The 21553-nt window shown below is 45.4% G+C and overlaps 1 protein-coding gene across 1 annotated transcript in view; it reads right to left on the bottom strand.

Moving 5' to 3' along the window:
- Window positions 1–21553, bottom strand: part of adgrg6 (adhesion G protein-coupled receptor G6) — a 42663-nt gene that overhangs the window by 8609 nt on the left and 12501 nt on the right. Inside the window, exons 11-27 of the mRNA XM_061754933.1 lie at window positions 18983–19071; window positions 18626–18678; window positions 18292–18545; window positions 15185–15296; window positions 13923–14011; window positions 13772–13836; window positions 11266–11402; window positions 9447–9612; window positions 9077–9208; window positions 8499–8585; window positions 4158–4274; window positions 3995–4040; window positions 2972–3078; window positions 2759–2886; window positions 1868–2136; window positions 1463–1565; window positions 77–227 (exon numbers count right to left, since the gene is read on the bottom strand). Coding sequence (XP_061610917.1) covers window positions 77–227; window positions 1463–1565; window positions 1868–2136; window positions 2759–2886; window positions 2972–3078; window positions 3995–4040; window positions 4158–4274; window positions 8499–8585; window positions 9077–9208; window positions 9447–9612; window positions 11266–11402; window positions 13772–13836; window positions 13923–14011; window positions 15185–15296; window positions 18292–18545; window positions 18626–18678; window positions 18983–19071 — 2105 coding nt within the window. The remainder of the gene's footprint in view (window positions 1–76; window positions 228–1462; window positions 1566–1867; window positions 2137–2758; window positions 2887–2971; window positions 3079–3994; window positions 4041–4157; window positions 4275–8498; window positions 8586–9076; window positions 9209–9446; window positions 9613–11265; window positions 11403–13771; window positions 13837–13922; window positions 14012–15184; window positions 15297–18291; window positions 18546–18625; window positions 18679–18982; window positions 19072–21553) is intronic.

Below are 21553 nucleotides of genomic sequence, written 5' to 3'. Positions count from 1 at the left end.
ACCAAGGCGACAACGTGGCTAGCGCGAGCAGTATAGCTATCAGTAGCGGTATCGGCACAAGCACCAGTATGAGTACCTCTTCCCGCAGCGTGCGGTTTCCGCGCTTGCCGTTGCGTCCGCAGATCTGCAGCATGACCACAATAAACATGGCCACGTTGAGCAGGAAGACGAGGCAGAAGTAGGCCACGCACGCCGTGTAGAACACCAGAGCACTTCGGATCCAGCAGCTAAGGACACAACAGCACCGCACGGCCGCCATTTTGCTTACTGACGGACCGCAATATCACACGAGCAGATTGGAACGTCGACCACTCCTTTCACGTTTCAATGCGCAATACAACTACGGTGCATACATTTTATGCACATCAACATTTTCAAACATTGTACACTTTGGGTGTATTATAATTCAGCATGACATCATTCTGTATTATATAGCCCTGCCAAGAATACTATACTTTCCCACTTTGCACGAATGTATCACTACAGCAAAATTACACAATTTATTGCTTACCATATATTAACACGCAACATCTTCGTCTGTTTTGTTCCTTGTTTAGATTAGATGCACATGTATTTGAATCCCTCCTCAATGCTACCGTTTGCATTCATTTGGCCTTTGTGGGTTGTTTCTAGATCAGAGGTTCTTAACCTTGTTGGAGGTACGGAAGCCTTCCTAATTTGAAAAATTAAATATGCTTCACTTCAAATTCAAAACAGCTATATATTTTATTGTCATCCAGGTCACGCACAAAAGGAACCATGCATCAGTTGCACACAAAATCATTGTGTTAAAAGAACAAAACCAACAAAATGCAGTGTAAAAAAGCTTTTACGGATACACGCACGCACGCACGCACGCACGCACACACGCTGTGTGGCGAGTCCTCCATTGAAACCGCTGGGGTTTGATCCAACCCAGGTTAAGAACCACTGTTCTCGATTATTATTGATATGTAGAGTCAGCCCAATGCATAAAACAGCAAAGCACCTGCTCAGGGCCCCACGACCACCAGGGGGCCGCCCAGAGCAATTCAAAGTCAACAGAGCCTGGAGCAGTAATTTTTGGGGTGCCAGATATTTGAGGAACAAAAGACTTGCATACAAAAAGAAAACTGTTTGGTTTAAGGTACTATATTTTTTATTGATATTTTTACCAAAGCATATTTAAAGACCTAAATAATCAACTATATAGTTTTTTTTGGTCATATCCTCGCTTGTTCGTGCTCTGACAAGCACGGTCAACCATGGGCGCTTAATAGACAGGTGTGTGCCTTTCCGAAACATGGCCAATAAACTATATTTACTACAGGTAGACTGCAATTAGGCCGTAGAAACTTCGAGGATCATCATTGGAAACAGGACCGACACCTTAGCTCAATCTTGACCTTAACGGTAAATGCAAATCTATCAATCGAACGATCGGTCGGTGGGCCAGCCGGTCGGTCCGTCTGTCCATACTTACAACTGTGACGATCCTTCACCAAAATGGCCGCCGCCATACTCCTGGGGTCCGTATGAGCGTTTATCCACCACCAGGACCAATCCCACCAGCACGGCGGGAATGCCTGGAAACACAAGATAATAAGAGTGGACTTTTGTGGCGGCACATGCCAACTGCTTGGGCCTCGTCGAGTTACTCGCACAGAACAGCAGTTGACTAGAAAAGTTTCATTGCGTACTAGCCAAAAGTGGCGCTAGAAGTCGAATTTTTTTTTTTTGTGGCGCACCCTAGTTGTTCCACTCGTACGCTAAATTGTCTTACTTGTGAAGACCAAAAGTGCCAGTACGAGTACGGACCTAGAGGTGGTTATGAAGGAACTGGAATAAATGCTCAAAGTGTTTTTCCCACATGCGGGAAAAGACTCACCCCAGCCCAGCAGGCAGAACTTGAGGATGTATCTGTGCACGTACGTGTTGAACACTTTGACCAGCGCGATGTACATGTGCACCGACTCCAGGCCCATCCACGTGAACGACGTCAAAAGGAAGTAGTGAAGCAGCGCGGCCGCCGCCAGGCACAGAGCCTCGCTGCGTTGCCACGACAACCAACCATTGAGCAGGAAGCTCATGTTGAGGAGCAGCAGCGACGCACTCAAATTCATCAGAATCTTGGACGGGTAATCTCGACGCAGCTTCCTGCACGATACGGCCCACAACACTCGAGTCCAGTAGAATACAGGAAACCAGAGTCAAATATAGTGCAGTTCGTCAGAGTAGAGGAGTAGAAGTGGAGTAATATCCAGTCGAAAACCAAATACAGCGTACACCAGAGCTCACTCGAATACATTTGCAGAGTACATTACTCGTCATTTGGACTAAAACTTTCAACCTTTACCGTAAACCTCACTCCTGCAAATTGTAGGTTTGAAAGTGCTTGTTTTTTGGTCTTTTCACAGTGTACATGCAAGTCTGACTTGACAGCGCGCGCAATTAACGGCAAGGAGGAGAGGAAGAGAAGGTGCCCGTCTAAGATCCAATAGTAGTCATTGTTCCCACATCGCAGAGAGAAGATATGCCTGTGAGTACTGTCGTATGCTCTGTTTGCTGTCTGTGTTAAAGTAGATGTTGTTTGAATCCGTGCCGTTTCTGTTAGCCGTCTATGGCGTTTCACATTACACGTCAGCATTAAGCAAGCAGACTGTTACTAGACAAAATGATATCGTTGATTGAACTTGTTGGTGTCTGGAAAGTGATAAACGGGGATTCGCTGTACTTTAAAAAAGTAAACTTCCTGTGTGGGCAGAGCTTGGCCACTCACTCGAAGGCGACGTAGGTGAGCAGCGTGGCGGCTGAGAAGATGGCCGACACACCGCAGCCAATGAAGGTGATGAAGGTCAGGATGCGGTTGTTACGCCGGTCGATGTGCGGTGACACTCCTGAAATGTCCTAAATGCAGCAAAAAAAACTATTGGCACAAACCAACATGTCCGGCGATCACCGCAAATCAGTATGGCCGCCGCCCGTCACTCACCATCAGGATGCCAAAGTGCGTCAGGTGGTCGCACAGGCAAACCGTTTTGTTGACGGCAGATTCTTCGGACACGCGGCAGCCATCGCCATTCCAGCCTCCGGCACCACCTGGTGGACAGGCATGCACACAAAGGCACGATGTCGTCACACCGCTGCCTTAACGACAGTCGCATCATCATCATCATCATCGAAATTCTCCTCCTCATCACCATCACCACCACCATCATCATCATCACTATCGTCACTGTATAAAAGTCTCCCAGACATTGTGTGCTGTTGTGTTCTCACAATTGCATTTTGTATCGTGTCAGGTGCACATGCACGTTTGAGTCCGGAAGTTGGGCAGAAGTTTAACAGCCCTCGTTTACAGATTAGTTTCGCTTGACACAATTCATTAGCACAAAGTAAGCTTACATGTTCTTTATTGTGTATTATATGTATATTTTTTTAGCATGCATGTTGTTCTATGGTGCTTATATGGAGTCTAAAAGGTCATCGCGGCACCAAGCATTTTTGCTGGAAGCCGCCATTAGCAATGTTTTCTGTCTGCCCCCTACATGATCACAACGCATCGGTGCATCGCAGTTCTTCAAAACGAGTGTGAACGATTCACCTTCAGATTGCCAGTGTTTTATATTCTGGCATCTGTTATGGGGATTTTTTTCCCCCCAAGGATGTTTATGTCGTAGTCCTATTCTGCCTTTGTAGAAGTTATTTGTGTTATCAGTTTAAATATGATGCACCTCCTTATAGTTAGGTTGATATTTCATTTATCTATCAGTTATTATCCTCCATCTGTTATCTATTCCCTATCATCAATCACCTGTCATCGACCATCTATCATCTACCACCCGTTTAAATAAATCCAATTGAACCTTAAGGGGCTGAACAATACACCACCCCATCTTGAAGATCCAGCCAAATAGCCTCCCCAAACATCATCATCACAATTCTCCTTGTCTTCCTCCTCCTACTCATCATCCTCATCCTCATCCTAACCATCATCATCCTTATAATCACTGACCATTCATGCTGAAGTCCCAAAACATGCAGACTGGACTGAGGATGGTCTGGAAGGAGAAGATCGGTCGTCATGGCAACACAAGTCAAAATGGTCTTTCGAGGTGCGATCTTTGAGAAAACAAGAAAGAAAGAGAGAAAGAAAGGCGAAAAGAAAAAAATCTGACTTGAGGTGACAAATGAGTGATGTGGATCTCCACAGGATCCTGCAGGTTGCTGATGCTGCGGTTTCCAACGCTGCTCGCCACCACATAACTGATGAGCGCGCGGCCGTCCTGCTCCAGCTGACGGATAACATGACGGACATTACACACGTTAGAGACATTAGGCATTTGAGGTACCTCGGAGACATGACATACATTAGAGACCGGAGGTGGCAAAACTTCTCACACGCTGTACTTGAATAGAACTACAGATTGTAAAAAAAATATTGGCGGAAAAAAGAAAAAACCTGGTAAAAGCAGTGATTTAACTCTTGCACTTAAGTAAAAATAAAAAAAGGAAATACTCTAATGTACTTAAATGCAAAAGTCAAAATAGACTTCCTTTCAATTATGTACTACATATATATTATATACACAGTACATCCCAATTCTGATAACTTGGCCCAGTGGAAAGAAACATGGCGTTGGCTTAGACTTTTCTGCTATCACAACAACATGTTGCAGGAGCCTTACCAACATTGTCATCTGACTTAGAAAATGTCAAATAAACCAATGATGACAACTGAACCAAAAAAAACACTTTTTCTGATTAATTTTTCTGAACGCCAGCACTTCATGTTTTTTAGGCTATGCATTCGACACAATCAATCTATTCCTCCATCAATCATGCAAGATCGCAACTGCAGTTGACTTTCCCCTCCATTGTTAAAAATACACTTGTGAGATTTTCAGACTCATTTTGAATGCCATAAATTCATGTTTTTTAGGCAACGTATCGTATCCGTTTAGCCACCACCAAGATCTTAATCAATCATTCAAGATCTCAACTGCAGTTGACGTTCCCCTCCATCTTCAAAAATACACTTTTTTTTCCTGATTATTTTTTAACACTAGGAATTCATGTTTTTTGCCAACGCATTTGACACAATGAATCAGTTCATCCGCCCCCGAGATCTCAATCAATCCTTCAAGATCTCAACTGCGGTTGACTTTCCCTCGCTGTCTTTCCTAAGGGTGGAACGGTTCACAGCTTGGTTTTCAGTTCGGTTAGGTACACGTTGACTCGAGAAAATCAATTGTATTGCATAGTTGGGTTAAAAGTATGTTCAAAGCATAATTATTATCGTTAATATTAATTCTTATTATTATGCAGTGCACTAATATAGCGCTTTTCTAGACACACAAAGACGCTTTACAATTGCACACATCATACATCCACTTCACAGTCGCACCTCTCACACCTGCGAAACTACTTGTGTAGCTACGGCTGCCCTTGGGCAGTCTGATGGAAGCGTGGCTGCCATTCTTCGCCTACGGCCCCTCTGACCACGGCCAAACATCTGAGCACATCTATTCATGGGCGATGTGGGTTAAGTGCCCTGATATGAACAGATTCCACTCTGGTTTCAAGGCCTACTGTTATCCTCTGCGTCACACCGCTTGCAAGCAATTATCATCGTTGTTGTTACTGTATTATACTTATTTTTGATTAAATTATATATTGGATGTTTTATCTATGCCAGCGGCATATAAGAATCAAAATCATCTTTATTTTGCCAGGTATGTCCCAAAAAAAAAATACAAGGAATTTGTCTCTGGTAGTTGGCGTTGCTCTCGTACGACAACAGACAGTCAATTGACGGAGAATACTTTTGAGACATAAAGACATTGAGAAAAACAGTCACTGAGCAATAAAAGGTTGCTAGTAATGGCGGTACAATTTTTTTTAGGGTGAGAGGCAGAATCATTCAATGCAATTCCATTGGATGCCAAAAGTTACAATAAACCTGTGTATCCATCCACCTGTTGCAAATCATACAACGGAAGTCATGACTGCCTCCAAATGTATCAGCTTTGTGTTCAACTAAAGCAGCCCAGAGTTCCCACCGAGTACATACTGTAAACTTGGGACTAAATTGAGACAAGATCATTATTACATTATTCAGAATTTTTATTATATTTTTGTTTGGTGGTTTACCGTGAGGTTTTGCCCGGGCACTCCGGTTTCCTCCCACATCCCAAAAACATGCATTCATTGGAGACTCTAAATTGCCCGTAGGCGTGACTCTGAGTGCGGATGCTTGTTTGTTTGTATGTGCCCTGCGATTGGCTGGCAACCGGTTCGGGGTGTACCCCGCCTCCTGCCCGATGACTGCTGGGATGGGCTCCGGCACGCCCGCGACCCTCGTGAGGAGAAGCGGCTCAGAAAATGGATGGATGGATGGATGGACGGATGGGTTTACCGTGAGGTTTTTCTAACGTAAAATAGGTGCCTTGGCTCAACAAAGGTCTACTGAAATCATACATGAATGAGCTTGGCTTGTGCATAAAGTTCACTCTGTAAACGTCTTCTTTACGTTACTAGCGGCATTGATATATGTTTCCAGTCAGTTCCATAAATATTGGGACATGGACGCTGTTATCTTTTTGACTCTAAACAACCACTTCTTTCCCCCAACCTCTTTTTCACCCCAACAAAGGATTTGAAATGAAACAAACAAGATGTGCTTCGACCGCAGACTCTCAGCTTTAATGTGAGGGGATTTACATCCAAATCAGGTAAACGGTAGAAGAATTACAACAGTTGGTGTATATGCCTCACACTTTTTAGGGGCTAGCATGCTAGCATCGCGTATCCTCGGGTCAAGCAAAGTTTCCATCATAAACAAAAAACCTCAGTCATGAACATTGTGATTTCCAGCAAGTTTGTTTGTTACGTAGCATTAGCACATAGGTAGCCGCATGTACAGTCCCCTCCAAAAGTATTGGAACGCCAACGTCACTTCCTTTGTTTTTGTTATATACTGAAAACATTTGGGTTTCAGATCAAAAGATGAATATGATAAGTTCAGAATTGCAGCATTTATTTCATAGTATTTACATATAGACGTGTTAAACAACTCAGGACAGAGCACGTTTTATTTGAAACCACCCACTTTTCAAGTGGGCAAAAGTATTAGAACATGTGACTGATGGGTGTTTCTAGTTGCTCAGGTGTTGCCTTTTAGATTGATTGCTTAAACATTAGATAGTGTTTGTTTTGGGCTTTGGGTTTCACCAGTGAAAACTGCATTTGCTGTTTAGCAAACATGAAACCAGAGAGCTGTCTAAGGGAGAAAAGCAAACCATTTTGAAGCTGAGAGAAGAGGGAAAAATCGATCAGAGCTATTGCACAAACATTGGGCATAGCCCATACAACAATTTGTAATGTCCTGAAAAAGAAATAAACTACTGGTCTACTGCGCACCAGACATCGAACAGGTCAAGGGTATCAACAGCAGTTGATGACAGAAACGTGAGAGCTGTGAAGAAACACCCAACAGTCAGTGACATCACTGCCAACCTCCACAGGGCAGGAGTGATCCAAAACATACAACCTCATCTGTGAAGTGTGGTGGAGGTAATGTCATGGCTTGGGCTTGGATGGCTGCTTCTGGAACGGGCTCACTAGTCTTTATTGATGATGTAACTCATGATGGTAGCAGCAGAATTAATTCTGAAGTCTACAAATGCATTTGGTTTGGCTTCATCATGCAACAAGACAATGACCCAAAAGACACTGCCAACACAACAAAGGACTTCATCAGGCGGAAAAAGTGGAAGGTCTTAGACTGGCCAAGTCAATCACCGGACCTTAACCCAATCGAGCATGCATTTTACCTCCTGAAGAGGAGACTTCAGGGAGAAACCCCCAGAAACAAACAAGAACTGAAAGTGGTTGCAATAATGGCCTGGAAAAGCATTTCAAATGAAGACTGCAACAGTCTGGTCAAGTCAATGGGTCGCAGGCTTGATGCAGTTATTGCAAGTATGGGTTATGCCACCACATATTTAATGTTATTCACTTTAAGTTCACTTAATGTCTGTTCCAATACAGTTGCTCACTTGAAAAGTCAGTGGCTTCAAACAAAAGGTGCTCTGTCCCAAGTTGTTTAACACATCTAGATGTAAATACCATGAAATAAAAGCAGGAATTCTGAACTTTTGTCTCATATTCATCTTTTGATCTGAAACCCAAATGTCTTCAGTATACAACAAAAACAAAAGAACTGACCTTGCTGTTCCAATACTTTTGGAGGGGACTGTACGTGCGCAGGCAGCAGTGAGTGACGGGCTGCACTGACGCTCACATTTGATGTTTTTCACAGAATCACTTATGTGTTACTTGGAGAAACTCTTTGCTTGACGGACAGACGGACACAGGAACCAGCGGCGCGCCCGAGCCAGAATCTGGCAAGGAGGGGCCACCGGAGGAGGACGGCTCGGACGGGGTTGTCTCGCTACGAAGCGGGCGAGCCGAGCAACCAGAGCTCTTGCGTTGGAAAGATAAAGACGGAGAAGTACCTTCGTAAGCCGACACCTTCCACACAGTCTGTATCTCTTCTCTCCAACGCAAGATCTCTGGTGACGTGCCCCGAAGCAATATCGCTTCTGCAACACCAGAAGACATGATGCAGATGACGTGTCCGCATTGCCATCTTGGCTAACGTGCTACTTTGCTCTGGAGTGTACATACTGCTTCACCTCCTTGGTTAATGAGGGGGGAGAAAAAAATGTAATAAAATAAAATACAATAAAAATGTTTTTTGTTTTTTTGTTTAAAAAGAGTCGCGCATCTAATGAAGAGAACGGAACATGTGCAGGCCGAAGCGAAACGGCCAAACCAAACTGTTCCACCCCTAATCTTTACATCATGTCATCAGCCGCAGAGGTTGAAAAAAGTAACCAGACTATTTTGACAAAGTAAGGAGTGGAAAGTGCATTAAACAAAGCCAGAGAGTAAAAGTGAAAGGTCATCAGTAAAATCAATAAAGCACTGATACCTGAAAAATTGACTAAAGTACAGTTGTTACTTCCCGCCTTCGTTAGAGACATTAAGCACATGACAAACATTCGAGACATGGTGAGAGTTGATGTGTGACCTGGAAGAGGCTGGTGGTGCTGAAGAACAGGAAGTTGATGCGGATCGGCAACGACGGCTTGGCCCCCGACAGCAGCGAGGACGGGAGCGTGACTTGAGCCAGCGAATTGATTCGCTCTGACTCAAAGTCAATCTGAAGGGTGGGGGGCCAACAACAACAACAACAACAGGTTGTCAAAATCTAGTGTTGACTATTAGGAGGCAACGTAGTGGTGTTTGCGATACCTGAGGGTGGGTGGTACTACCTGAGGGTTAGGGAATTACCTGAAATTTAGGGTACTAGGGTTAGGGTACTACCTGAGAGTTAGGGGATGACCTGAGGATCAGGGTTAGGTTAGGGTTGGGGTACTAACTAAGTGTTAGGGTATTACCTGAGGGTCGGTGGCATTTGTTGGGATGAAGGCGCTGAAAGAGGTCCCATTAAAGGCAGACGCGGTAAAGGCCGACACCCCTAAAGCCAGACGTCTGGATCTGATGCTCACGCTCGAGCCTTCAAACTGCAACTTGTCCAAAAGATGATCCACCGCCTTTAATGCCCTGACAGCGAGTCACACCACAGTGTCAACACGTGCCGACGAGCCAGCATTACAACAGTTTCTCAAATGCAGAACATTCAAGAAGAGCGTCACTTGTAAGAGACCAAAATAGCATCGACTGGGGTCCAGTAGAATACAATACAGTGGTGTCAAATCCATTACATTACATTCCATTAGGAGTCCAGTAGAGTTCAAAAGTACAGTGGTACCTTGACTGACATGTTGAATTTATTCCACAAAGCATCAAAACTGTGCCAAAGAAATCATGTGAGTGGCGAGTCTTCTGTGTTTTGTGTCCCTCTCCACTCAAGTCATATCACAAACCAAAAATAGCCAAACTTCTCGCAATCTTCAAAGTAATTACCATCCGATATCCATCTTGCCAACCCTCTCTAAAATCCTGGAGCGAGTTGTCTACAATAGACTTAACAATGATTGAAATAAATTGGATATGATTGCTGCAAGGACAGTGGCACCTGCATGGCAATATTCAGTGACAACATGCAATGGATGGCGGAGGTTTTTGGGGGATTTGTCCAAAGCTTTTGACACAATCAATGCTGACATTTTGATTAGGAAACTGCACCACGATGGCATCAAAGGTCTAGCCTTGGACTGATCTAGCAGTTAGCAAGATGGAATGGAACAATACTGTACGTCTATGTGCAAGACCACAAATTCATTACATTGAACTACTGAGCACGGGGTTTTACAGAGGTCCATATAGGGATGACTGTAGACTTCAGGAAACTCCATTCAAAACCGGGACCTGTTTCCTCTGGGTGACCCTGCCAGGGTAATAAAGCCCCAGACTACTTTGCTCACACAAAACCCCCCACCACGATAAGGTGATGGCTTAGTGAAGAGTTCATCAAAAAACGGACTCGAAAACAAATATATTGAGGGTGATAAGAACCCTTTTCTTTTTAAGTCTAAACACAATAAAGAACAAGAAAGATGGAAAACTCGACTTCTGTCATAGAATTCAGCAGCGTCACACTTTGGGTGTGGGCCAGTGTTGATTTTCACTAAAACCCTATCTCGCTTTCTTTTAGCAGCAAACTTAGAACATGCCAGTTTCAAATCATGAAACTTACAAATATCCAGATGGCTTTTAACATTCACACTGTTAACATTGCACTTCCTGTATCATGCTCTTATTCCGAAAGTCAAACTGCACCACTTCCTAGCCGGTAACTTCCACTTATTAGGGTCCCATTAAAAACTAATCTCTCATCCTGGTGCAACAGGTAATGGCTCTTGCTAAGCCTGTATACTTGTGTCGCTACTCACTCTGTAATTGACGCACAGCCCAACGCAACTTAGAAGCCCGTTCAAATGCTATAGGCCGAGTCGCACCCTCTGCTTGCAGCCATCATGACGTCACTGGCCATGCACTGGCCCGCTCGACTAACAGATCGACAAGAATACTAACGTGATAAATTAAAAGAATGAACACATTTTCCACCCAATAATGAATAACTTGAGGCCCTTTTCTACAGGCCGTCTATGTATCATTGTATGGAGACGAGCCCTCGTAGCTACATGCTCACCAAACCAAAACTGTGATGGAAAAACAGTTAGGTGGCAAAAAATATTAAGGGTCTATGCATTAGAGCGTATTGGACTGGAGTGGGATGAGGGTTGGCAGTACCTGTCTGAGGCAGGTGCGAGGGTGCTGTGGGGGCTGCTCATCACGTTGGAGATGATGGTGACCACGGTGGAGGCCAAGCTGGTGTTGATGTTGGCCACGTCCACCAGCTGCTGCACTTTTCCCACCACTTTGGACACCTGCGCAGACCAATAGGGTCGATGCCACGGATGGGGCGGGACTTCCGGCAAAATATTTCTGCCACCGCAAGTACTTCCCGGGCTCACAGTCGCCACGGTGTCAGGGTTCGATTTTTGTAAACACTATCTGCCAGTCTATGCTACAGCATGCGCCCAAAGTAAAATCAAACGGTTCAAGTTTCAGCGAACAAAAAGCAATCTCGATCATTAACGGGTGCCTTTGTGTGACGCTTCTATAGGGTTAGCCCTTGAGAACAGCAGCCACACAGCACATGACACCGCTGAGCGAAGCGTAGGGCAAAATGAAAAGCGACGAGGAGAACTTTTCCCATCGTGTAAACATTATGCCAACAAAAAAAATGGCCAATTATATTTTGGAGCTCGTGGATGATCAAAGGCTTACTTGGAGCCAGTCAGTCAAAGAGTCGTGGCACGCTATTAAGTCATGCAAGTATGACATAACTCCTTTCAACTGCATCTCTGTGCTTTTCCCGATGTACGTGCTGTTCCAAATTTTAAACGCAACCTTACCCAGGATGGGCACATACGATTGTTACTGCTGTGAGCTGGATTGAAATAAAACAATGACTTCATACTAATATTCAGTTTTCTATTCTTTTACATTCTTCTAAATTATATTTTTTAGCCTTCCACTGACAAAGTGCAAAACCCTCTTTTAAATACGCGATACAAGTTCAGAATATTTAGTGCGCAAAAGTACGTCGACGACAAACCTGGCCGGCTGCCGTCTTGCTCTCCGTCCCTAATCAAGTGTCCAGACTCACAGGTAAAAAACGGCTTGCTATTCCAAATCACCACGAAAGGAGGAAAAACAAGACAATGTTGTGTTTATGTAGTTTGGGTTGATAAAGGACATTAGTAAAATGTCAATGATTGTGTCGTCTCTTGTCGTTGACCAATGAAGTTGGGACGTTGTGTTAAAGAAAAATGATTTGCAAATCATGTTCAACCTATATTTAATTGAATATACTACAAAGACAAGACATTAAATCTTCGAACTGATAAACTTGATTGTTTTTAGCAAATAATCATGAACTGAGAATTTTATGGCTGCAACACGTTCCCAAAAAGCCGGGACAGGGTCATGTTTACCTAGTAGTACCCGCACTCTTTTACTACGAAGCCACGCTGTTGTAACACGTGCAGAATGTGGTTTGGCACCGTCTCGCTGCAATAAGCAGGGGCGTCCGTGAAAAAGACGTCGCTTGGATGGCAGCGTATGTTTCTCCAAAACCTGTATGTACCTTTCAGCATGAATGGTGCCTTCACAGATATGGAAGTGACCCATGCCATTGGCACTAACACAGCCCCATACCATCACAGATGCTGGCTTTTGAACTTTGCGCCCATAACCGTCCGGATGGTTCTTTTCCTCTTTCCTCCAAAAACAATTTCAAATTTGCTATTTTTTTTTTTTAAGAACGTGTTGCAGCCATAAAATTCTAAGTTAATGATTATTTGCTAAAAACAATCAAGTTTATCAGTTTGAACATGAAATATCTTGTCTTTGTAGTGTATTCAAGGAAATATAGGTTGAACATGATTTGCAAATCATTGTATTCTGTTTTTATTTTTGTTTAACACAACGTCCCAACTTCATTGGAATTGGGCTTTTATATCCGCGATTCACACTTGTTTTTAAAATCCACAAATGTATCCGCAATTTACACGTGGAAAACGCGTGCAATAATTTGTGGATTGGAAAAACGTGTAAATCGCAGATATATTTGTGGATTTGAAAAACACGTGAAAATCGCGGATATATTTGTGGATTTGAAAAGCAAACCTGCCGCCTCGCGGATGGGGGGGGAGGACCTTCCCACACGTGATTTTTATTTTTTTTTCAACTTGAAACTGCGTTGTCTAAAAAATAAATGCGCGTGGCCGCTGATCCACAAACGCACCTCCAACAATTCACAAGCAAAATTGAATATTTACAAATGCTAAGTCATGATAAATGCACACACGACATTTTAAAAACACGTGTAAATCGCAGACATAGTTGTGAATTTGAAAAATGTGCAAAACATTTGTGGACTTGAAAAACAAGTGTAAATCGCAGATATATTTGTGGATTTGAAAAACACGTGCAAATAATTTTGAGACATCTCTCTCCCCGTACATTAATAGCTATGCTAGCTACGCATGAGACGATCGGTCCATATAGAACTCAAGTATTGATGTGGATGAATTTGCTTGAATGATATGACTCAACTCGTTCGTCGAAATTTTCGGTGTGTCATGAGTGAATGGTAAATAATGAAGTTATTTTGCATATAGCCAAATTGACCGCAAGAGGCGGTGCGGGATCAGTCTTTAAAACCGGAAGTGCGTGGCATTACACTCACCTCTTCCCGGGACAGCTGGTTGTCGGTGATGGCGGCGAGCTGCACGGCGACCTCGGCCGCATTCTCTGCACCCAACACGGGACAAATGATTAGGAACGGTTTCAGGGGTCGTGACTGATGGAGGGGGGGGGGGGGGGGGGGGGGGGCCTACCTGCCGACACTTGGATGGCATCGATGTCGGTGCAGTTGCTGAAGTCGGCGGATGACCAGAAGGATGAAAAGTTGTGAAGGTCGATCATGCTGACGAGAGAAAGAGAGAGAAATGCTATCCATTTCTCCCAATATGGCGCTGCCCATAAATTGATTGATTATTCCATTTCCTTCTTCTTTTATTATATCAATATCATGGCTGATGCAGTCATTGTGACTTTTGATTCAGACAAAACATTCAAGATGGCGCCTACCAGTGTGGTCGCCTCGGTTACGGGCTCTCTAGTATTGTTTTTGTTTTTGTGTTTTTCGTTCGCCTTTGGAGACATGACACGACTCACTTACACAAGGGGAGACTTCCTCACCATCGAGGAGGCTACTCCGGACTTTCTTTCGCCAACTTTCGCAATTCCGCTCATTTCCTCCCCCCCCCCCCCCCCCCCGAGTTACTCACCGGAGCGGCGACCGCGGTCTTTGGCGCATGGAGGCGGAGGCGACGCCACAGAGGGAAGCGAGCCGGCATCCAGGTGAAATTCCACAAGCGCGGATACAGATTGGCGTTTCCATCCATCCACCTCGCGAATGTACGCTCCCTACCCAACAAAATGGACGACTACCCACCCTTGAGGACTTGCACGCTGCCAGAACTAAGACAAGAGCGTGCAAAATCCTCTCGGACCCTCCGCGTCCCGGTCACCGGCTCTTCTAGCTCCTTCCCTCAGGTAGGCGCTACCGATCAATGCAAACTAGATGTTAAAAAGAGTATTAAAAACCTATCTTTTAATGCACATTTAGATTACAAATTACAGATGGTTCTTGACCTGATGTGTGTGTGTGAAGTGCCTTGAAAAATAAAGCTGACTTAACTCAATAGTACTTTTTACATGTACTCCCTAAATTTGAGAAAGAAAAAAAAAAGGTGTACTTTCCCCTCCTTTGTCAAAATAGGCTGGTTACCTTTTTTCAACATCAGTGCATGACAAGACAATGTAAAAAAATAGCATGGAGAGAGGGAAAGCTAATAAAAATAAAAAGTTAATAAAAAAGGGAAAATATTTTGTGTGAAATTTTTTTTTCCCCCCCACAAAGTTATCAAAAGGGATATTGTTACGTAAAGAATTTACAGTAAAGATTTGACTTCTTGCTTTTTTACGAAAGAAATTTCAGAATCTGTACTTCTACTTTGAGCACAATTTTTGACAAGTATGTGTACTTCTACTTTAGTACACCATGTGAGTGGCTGCACGTGCTTGTTGTTGTTACCAGCTGCGGGTGGCGCTCTGCTCCTTGTTGGGGAAGCACGGCAGCAGCTGAGCTACGCCGGGCGGGGTCTCGGGCCACCGGTAGTGAACTGTGTCGTCTTCTGGACAGTTCTCTGGCAGGACAACAAGAAAAACACCAACAGTTTTCTGTTGGTCAGGATGCTAAATAACCAATAAGAACAAGAACAAGAAAAGACAGTTCTCTGTCACGATGTCAAATAACAAAGATCCTTATAATATAATATATGAATAGATAATATAATATAAACCCATTTTTGGAGTAATTATTCACACTAGTAATGTAGTGGTCCATTTTATATACTGCTGCCTTTCACGCAGACGGTGTGGGTTTGATTCCCGGTCAGTGCAATACCCAGCCACTGCCCGTTCCAAGCACAGATAAAAATGGGTGGGTTGCATCAGGAAGGGCATCCAGTATCAAAACTGTGCCAAAGAAGTCATGTGAGTGGCGATTCCTGACAGGGAAAAGCAGAGTCACTGCATCTTTCTTGAAGTAATTGTTTGTCTTCCTCTCCACTCAAGTCATATCACAAACCAAAAATAGCCAAACTTCTCGCAATCTTCAAAGTAATTACCATCCGATATCCATCTTGCCAACCCTCTCTAAAATCCTGGAGCGAGTTGTCTACAATAGACTTAACAATGATTGAAATAAATTGGATATGATTGTTTAGAGCGTCAGCCTCACAGTTCTGAGGACCCGGGTTCAAACCCCGGCCCCGCCTGTGTGGAGTTTGCATGTTCTTCCCGTGCCTGCGTGGGTTTTCTCCGGGCGCTCCGGTTTCCTCCCACATCCCAAAAACATGCGCGTTAATTGAAAACTCTAAATTGCCCGTAGGTGTGAATGTGAGTGCGAATGCTTGTTTGTTTCTATGTGCCCTGCGATAGGCTGGCAACCGGTTCAGGGTGTACCCCGCCTCCTGCCCGATGATAGCTGGGATAGGCTCCGGCACGCCCGCGACCCTAGTGAGGAGAAGCGGCTCACAAAATGGATGGATGGATGATTGCTGCAAGGACAGTGGCACCTGCATGGCAATATTCAGTGACAACATCCAATGGATGGCAGAGTTTTTGGGGGGATTTGTCCAAAGCTTTTGACACAATCAATGCTGACATTTTGATTAGGAAACTGCACCACAATGGCATCAAAGGTCTAGCCTTGGACTGATCTAGCAGTTAGCAAGATGGAATGGAACAATACTGTATGTCTATGTGCAAGACCACAAATTCATTACATTGAACTACTGAGCACGGGGTTTTACAGAGGTCCATATAGGGATCGCCTCTCTTTATCCTGGACATCAACGATTTTGTTAATTCCTCAAATGTGCTCCACAAAGTCTTTTAGCTAACGATACACAAGCACCATCAGCACCGGGGCTCCGCAAGGAACAGTCCTCCCTCCACTGCTCTTCTCACGCAACAAGAACGACTGCACCTCAACGCACCCGGCTGTCAAACTCTTGAAGTTTGCGGATGACATCACAGTCATCAAAGACGCCGACGAGTCCTTGTATCGCCGGGAGGTGGAGCGGCTGGAGCTTTCGTGCGGCCGACACAACCTGGAGCTGAACACGCTCAAGACGGTAGAGATGATTGTAGACTTCAGGAACCATCCTTCCCCAACAGCTGCCCCTCACGCTGTCCAACAGCCCTGTGTCAACCGTCGAGACCTTCAAGTTCCTGGAAATTTCAGTTTCTCAGGACCTGAAGTTGGAGACCAACATCAACTCCATCATCAAAAGGCCCAGCACAGGCTGTACTTCCTACGGCTTCTGAGGAAGCACGGCCTGCCAGAGGAGCTGTTGAGGCAGTTCTACGCAGCGGTCATCGAATCGGTTCTGTGTTCATTCATCACAGTCTAGTTTGGTGCTGCCACAAAAAAGGAGAAAATCAGACTGCAACGGACAGTCAAGGGTGCTGAAAAGATTATCGGTACCCACCTACCCACTCTTGAGAACTTCCACGCTGAAAGGACTAAAACAAGGGCATGCAAAATCCCCTTGGACCCTCCACATCCTTAGCCACTTTAAACTGCTCTAAAATGCTTCAGGACTCTGCATCATTTGCACAATTGCCATTAAATCATCACACTAGTGGTACACTTTCATTGCTCAATAACTCCCCACACGTGTTTTTTAGGTCCTAAATGTATATTTTGTCATAGTGGATGATTGTTGTTATACTGGAGAGGTTCCAACTACTGGAGACCAATTCCTTGTGTGTCTTGTGACATACTTGGCCAATAAAGCTGATTCTGATACTAATTTGTTCTTGGCCCACATGAACCCATTTGAACTTGAATGACTTCTAAATAAAGCACTTTTAGAAATCAATGTGCTTTCAATGGAAAAAAAATTATTCTTCAATGTAAGGGTTAACCCTAACAGTAAGCTGCACGAAATTTCTCTGAACTAACTATAGCTCTTAAAAGTCATATTGTTGCCCATGTAAAAAATATTTGATGTGGCTCAAACCAATAAATATATAATTTTATTCCATCTTCATCGCTTCTCATACAAAATTGAACGCGCATTAGGGTAATGTCACCTGGTACAACACGTTTCCTAGCCACATGAAAAAGAAAAGAAAAAGAAACTGGTACGTGCCCTCTCCTGGTCTGATTTAAAAACGCTCCCACTCGTCTGCTCTTCCATCGCCATGGAATACTAAGGCCTACCAAAATCAACGTCCATCAAAATGCATGTATGATGTACTGATTAAAACATTGTATTGCATTAATTAAATCCCAAAACTCTGAATTTATCCCAATTAGCTCCTCCCTACATGGACACGACAACACTAAGTGACGGTTTCAAACGCGCAGCCTAAATTGTGTGTGCTATATGGTCCATAGTTTCGGAACCAGCTTGATGCTCACGCCTCAAAACCGCCCAACTTGCCGCCATCTTCAAGAGGAAATTTTTAAAAAATGAACACTTGTCCATATATTTATCATTTGTTTTGAATCAGGAGTAAGAACAATAACACTTTCTGTCAGGATGTCAAAAAACAACACAAAGAGTTGCGTGTCAGGACAAGGCTCAAAGACGTGAAGAAAAGCAAGCGCGTGTTTGGTGGTGTTACCCAAGGCGTTGACACGTATGGAGTGCGCGTGGACCTCGAGACCGGCGCCAATGCGAGGGTCGCCACTGGAGATTCTGTCACGGACCTCCGCAGGTACATCTGTGATGTCATCGGTAATCTCATGGTGGCGCAGCAGGGCACGGCACAGGAAGCTGCGTGACAGCAGCGGCTCGATGTGAGCGCCACACAACATAACCGTGACCTTAAACCTGAAGGGCAAAGGCTTTGACCTTGAGTGACCTGCAGACTGGACGCTGCAGGAAGTAGAAAAGGTAGCGTTAGCGTAACATGCGCGTGGCAAAGACATCTTTTCCTTTGCTAAGCTGCGACTCACCTGAGCGAGTCCACGGAGGCGGCGTGAGTCCAGTTGTGGAAGGTCTCGTTGAGCTGACACCACACGCACACATGCAGACATTAGTGTTGGCTTAGCATATGATCCATTTTTATTAGCCTAAAATAACCATTAGTCTCCATTAGAATTCGTCTAACATTAGCATTACCCCCCCCCCTTAGCCTCCAGTAGCATGAGCCTCAACAAACATCACCCTAACATGAGCATTAGTCCAACTCTAATATTAGCATCAGACTCCATTAGCATTAGTCAGCATTGGCATTGGCCCTCCACTAGCATTACTATTAGCCTTAGTCTGAGTTCGCCTTTACGGTGTGAAAACGTGGTCAGGCTACTTACCCAGAAGCCCACGGCTTCCTCCACGGCAGCTCGAGTTAGGGTCGAGCTCCCATCACGCACCACCACAGCCAGTCTGTAGAACAAGGCCTCTGCACAAACACGAAACCAACAGAAAACCTTTGATTTGACTTAAAAACATCGTTCCACAACTACATTAACATGGCTGCGTTGAGTAATAGCAGCTGCTGTTTGCTTTTGGCCACCAGTCTGCACTAATGACACAAGCAGCCGCGGAAGGCGATGAAGAGCACAAGGTATCAATCAAAAGGTCAAGTCAATTCACTGATGAGCCAATCACCAGCCACCAGAAAGACCCCGCCCACTCTACTGATCGGCGGCTGTCACCTCACCCAAGAAGCACCAATCAAAAAGGCGAAATAAATTGTAAACACCCATATCATTTGAAAGATTCTGATTAGAATTGCTCATGTTGACCTACTGTCCCTCGTCCAATCACGGCCGTGCTTGCTTGGACACGGGCCCCACAGGCCCGCAGCCATGTTGTTTACGGGATGGCGCACTGGGGTGGGGGAAGGGCTCAGCGGCGGGAGTCCAGAGGATGTGCAGCTCGTGTTTGTCAGCTGACAGGAAGTGAGGTCGCGCTCGGGAGGCATGGCCAATGTGAGGGCGGGAACGACTGGAGCACCCGAGGGAGGTTGAAGAGGAGGAGTCAGATGTGGAAGGGGTGGTGTCAGAGGAGGACGGGGGGTCAAAGAAGGAAGGGGTGGTGTCAAAGGAGGATGGGATAAAGAATGAGGAAGGGGCGGGGTCAAAGTAGGGCAGGGGAAGGAAGTAAAAAAGGGACGGCCCCCTGAAGCCCACTGGTAGGGGGCAGAGTTAAAGTGAAGAGTTATCCATGGATCCGCCTCCAGCCTGGTCCCACGTGTTACCATGACAACGGATGCGACAGGAAGCGCGTTTGACAAAACAGGAAGCGACAAGCCATCACTCGACGAAGTCGTGACGTGCCATGAGGAACGCTCCACCTCGCTGCCTGTCGCGGCAGGAGAAAGTGAAGGGCCATGACCCGAGACTGCCGACAGCCAATCAGACAGCGGCGCAGCAAAGGCACTTTTGGGTTCAAAGGTCGAAAAAGTTCCAAAGTTCCCACTCAGTGGAGCTGGAGCGGGATCGAAGACACCGGCACGTGATTGGCCAGTGTGTGCTGGGTGGGGAGTGGGCGTAGCTAAGGACCACGGCATCACCGTCGAAGGAGCCAATGAGTTTCTAAACGGCTTCTGTGGGGGCGGGTCGTGGAGAAAAGACGGTGGAATGAAAGCAACATCAGAACTTGCATGATGGGTCCTGCTGGGGGCGAGGCTGAAGAACCTCTGGATGGTGGAAGCTCCGCCCCCCCGGCTGATATCTCCACTTCCTGTAGCTGTGGCAACACTCACACTAGCCGAGTTACCTTGCGAAACAAGAGGCTTGGCAACGGTCGTGGTGGCATGCCCCGGCGGAGCTACTGTGACGGCCGGCCGGCGACCTCCGCTCGGCCGCTTCCTGCGCTGCGAGATGAGCGGCGTGGAGATGAATGCCATGAAGGGACGCCGCCCACCTGGCAATCGGAGCGGCATGGGGGGCGGTGACGCCTGTAGGGCCGGGAGTGCTAAAGAGGGCGTGGCTTCATATTTGAGGTGAGCGGCCAGTTGCCTTGATGGGGGTGGCCCCTGGGAGGGAGGTTTGGAGGGTCCAGAAGCAAAAACACGAGTATGCCTTCATTGGCGCCCCAGGCCACCAGAAGTTGCCTTTGTGAGCGGTGTGGGGACAAATGCCAGAAAGGACCACCACCAGGATTGGGGGCGTCGGTGCTAAGGTAGGTGCGACTTCATATTTTGGGTCCGTGTATATGGGGGGGCCCTGTGGTGGTGGGGCTGCAATTTTGTGAGTAGCAAAAACACAAGCATGTCCCCGATGGTGCCCCCCGTGGCACCCCACGTGGCGTCCCCCGTGGCGCCATTCACAAACTGAACTTGTCTTTGTGGGCGAGAGGTCCTTCTGCATAACCGCTGCCACCAAAAGGCGATGCCGTGCACACATGACAGGAAGTAAACAACAGCCATCAGAAAAACAGTGACAGGCCACAACATTTGATCATGATTGGTCAACTAAGTCTCGGCGTAAACATTGTCTAGTACAGTGACTAATGTACTAGACAATGTCTAGTACTGCTAATGGCAGGGAATAGGAACGTAATTGACGCACAGATGACGGCAAAACACTGTTTTGTCCAAATGAAGGTTCTTAACTCACTCCCAATTGTTTCCTTGGCACCAAGATGCCACCAAATGGCACCAAGTCAAAAACAGAAGCTAGGCAAATTTGGGGATGGAGAACCACAATATGGGGGGGGGGGGGGGGGGTTCACTGTCATGCTAATGAGAAAAAAATCAGTGAAGCAGAAAGGAGATTTAGCATGTTAGCATGGCCGAAAGTGAGCAATACAAAAAAATAGCTGGTGCTAACTTTAAAACATTAACTTCATAAACACTTTGTTACAGACAGGAAGTGAAAACACAATACACAGTGACTAGCAATATGAAATATGCCACTAATGTTTAAATAATTTTA

The sequence above is a fragment of the Phyllopteryx taeniolatus genome, chromosome 18, assembly GCF_024500385.1.
Source record: "Phyllopteryx taeniolatus isolate TA_2022b chromosome 18, UOR_Ptae_1.2, whole genome shotgun sequence".
Taxonomy (NCBI): Eukaryota; Metazoa; Chordata; class Actinopteri; order Syngnathiformes; family Syngnathidae; genus Phyllopteryx; species Phyllopteryx taeniolatus.
This window is presented reverse-complemented; position numbering and strand designations above follow the sequence as displayed.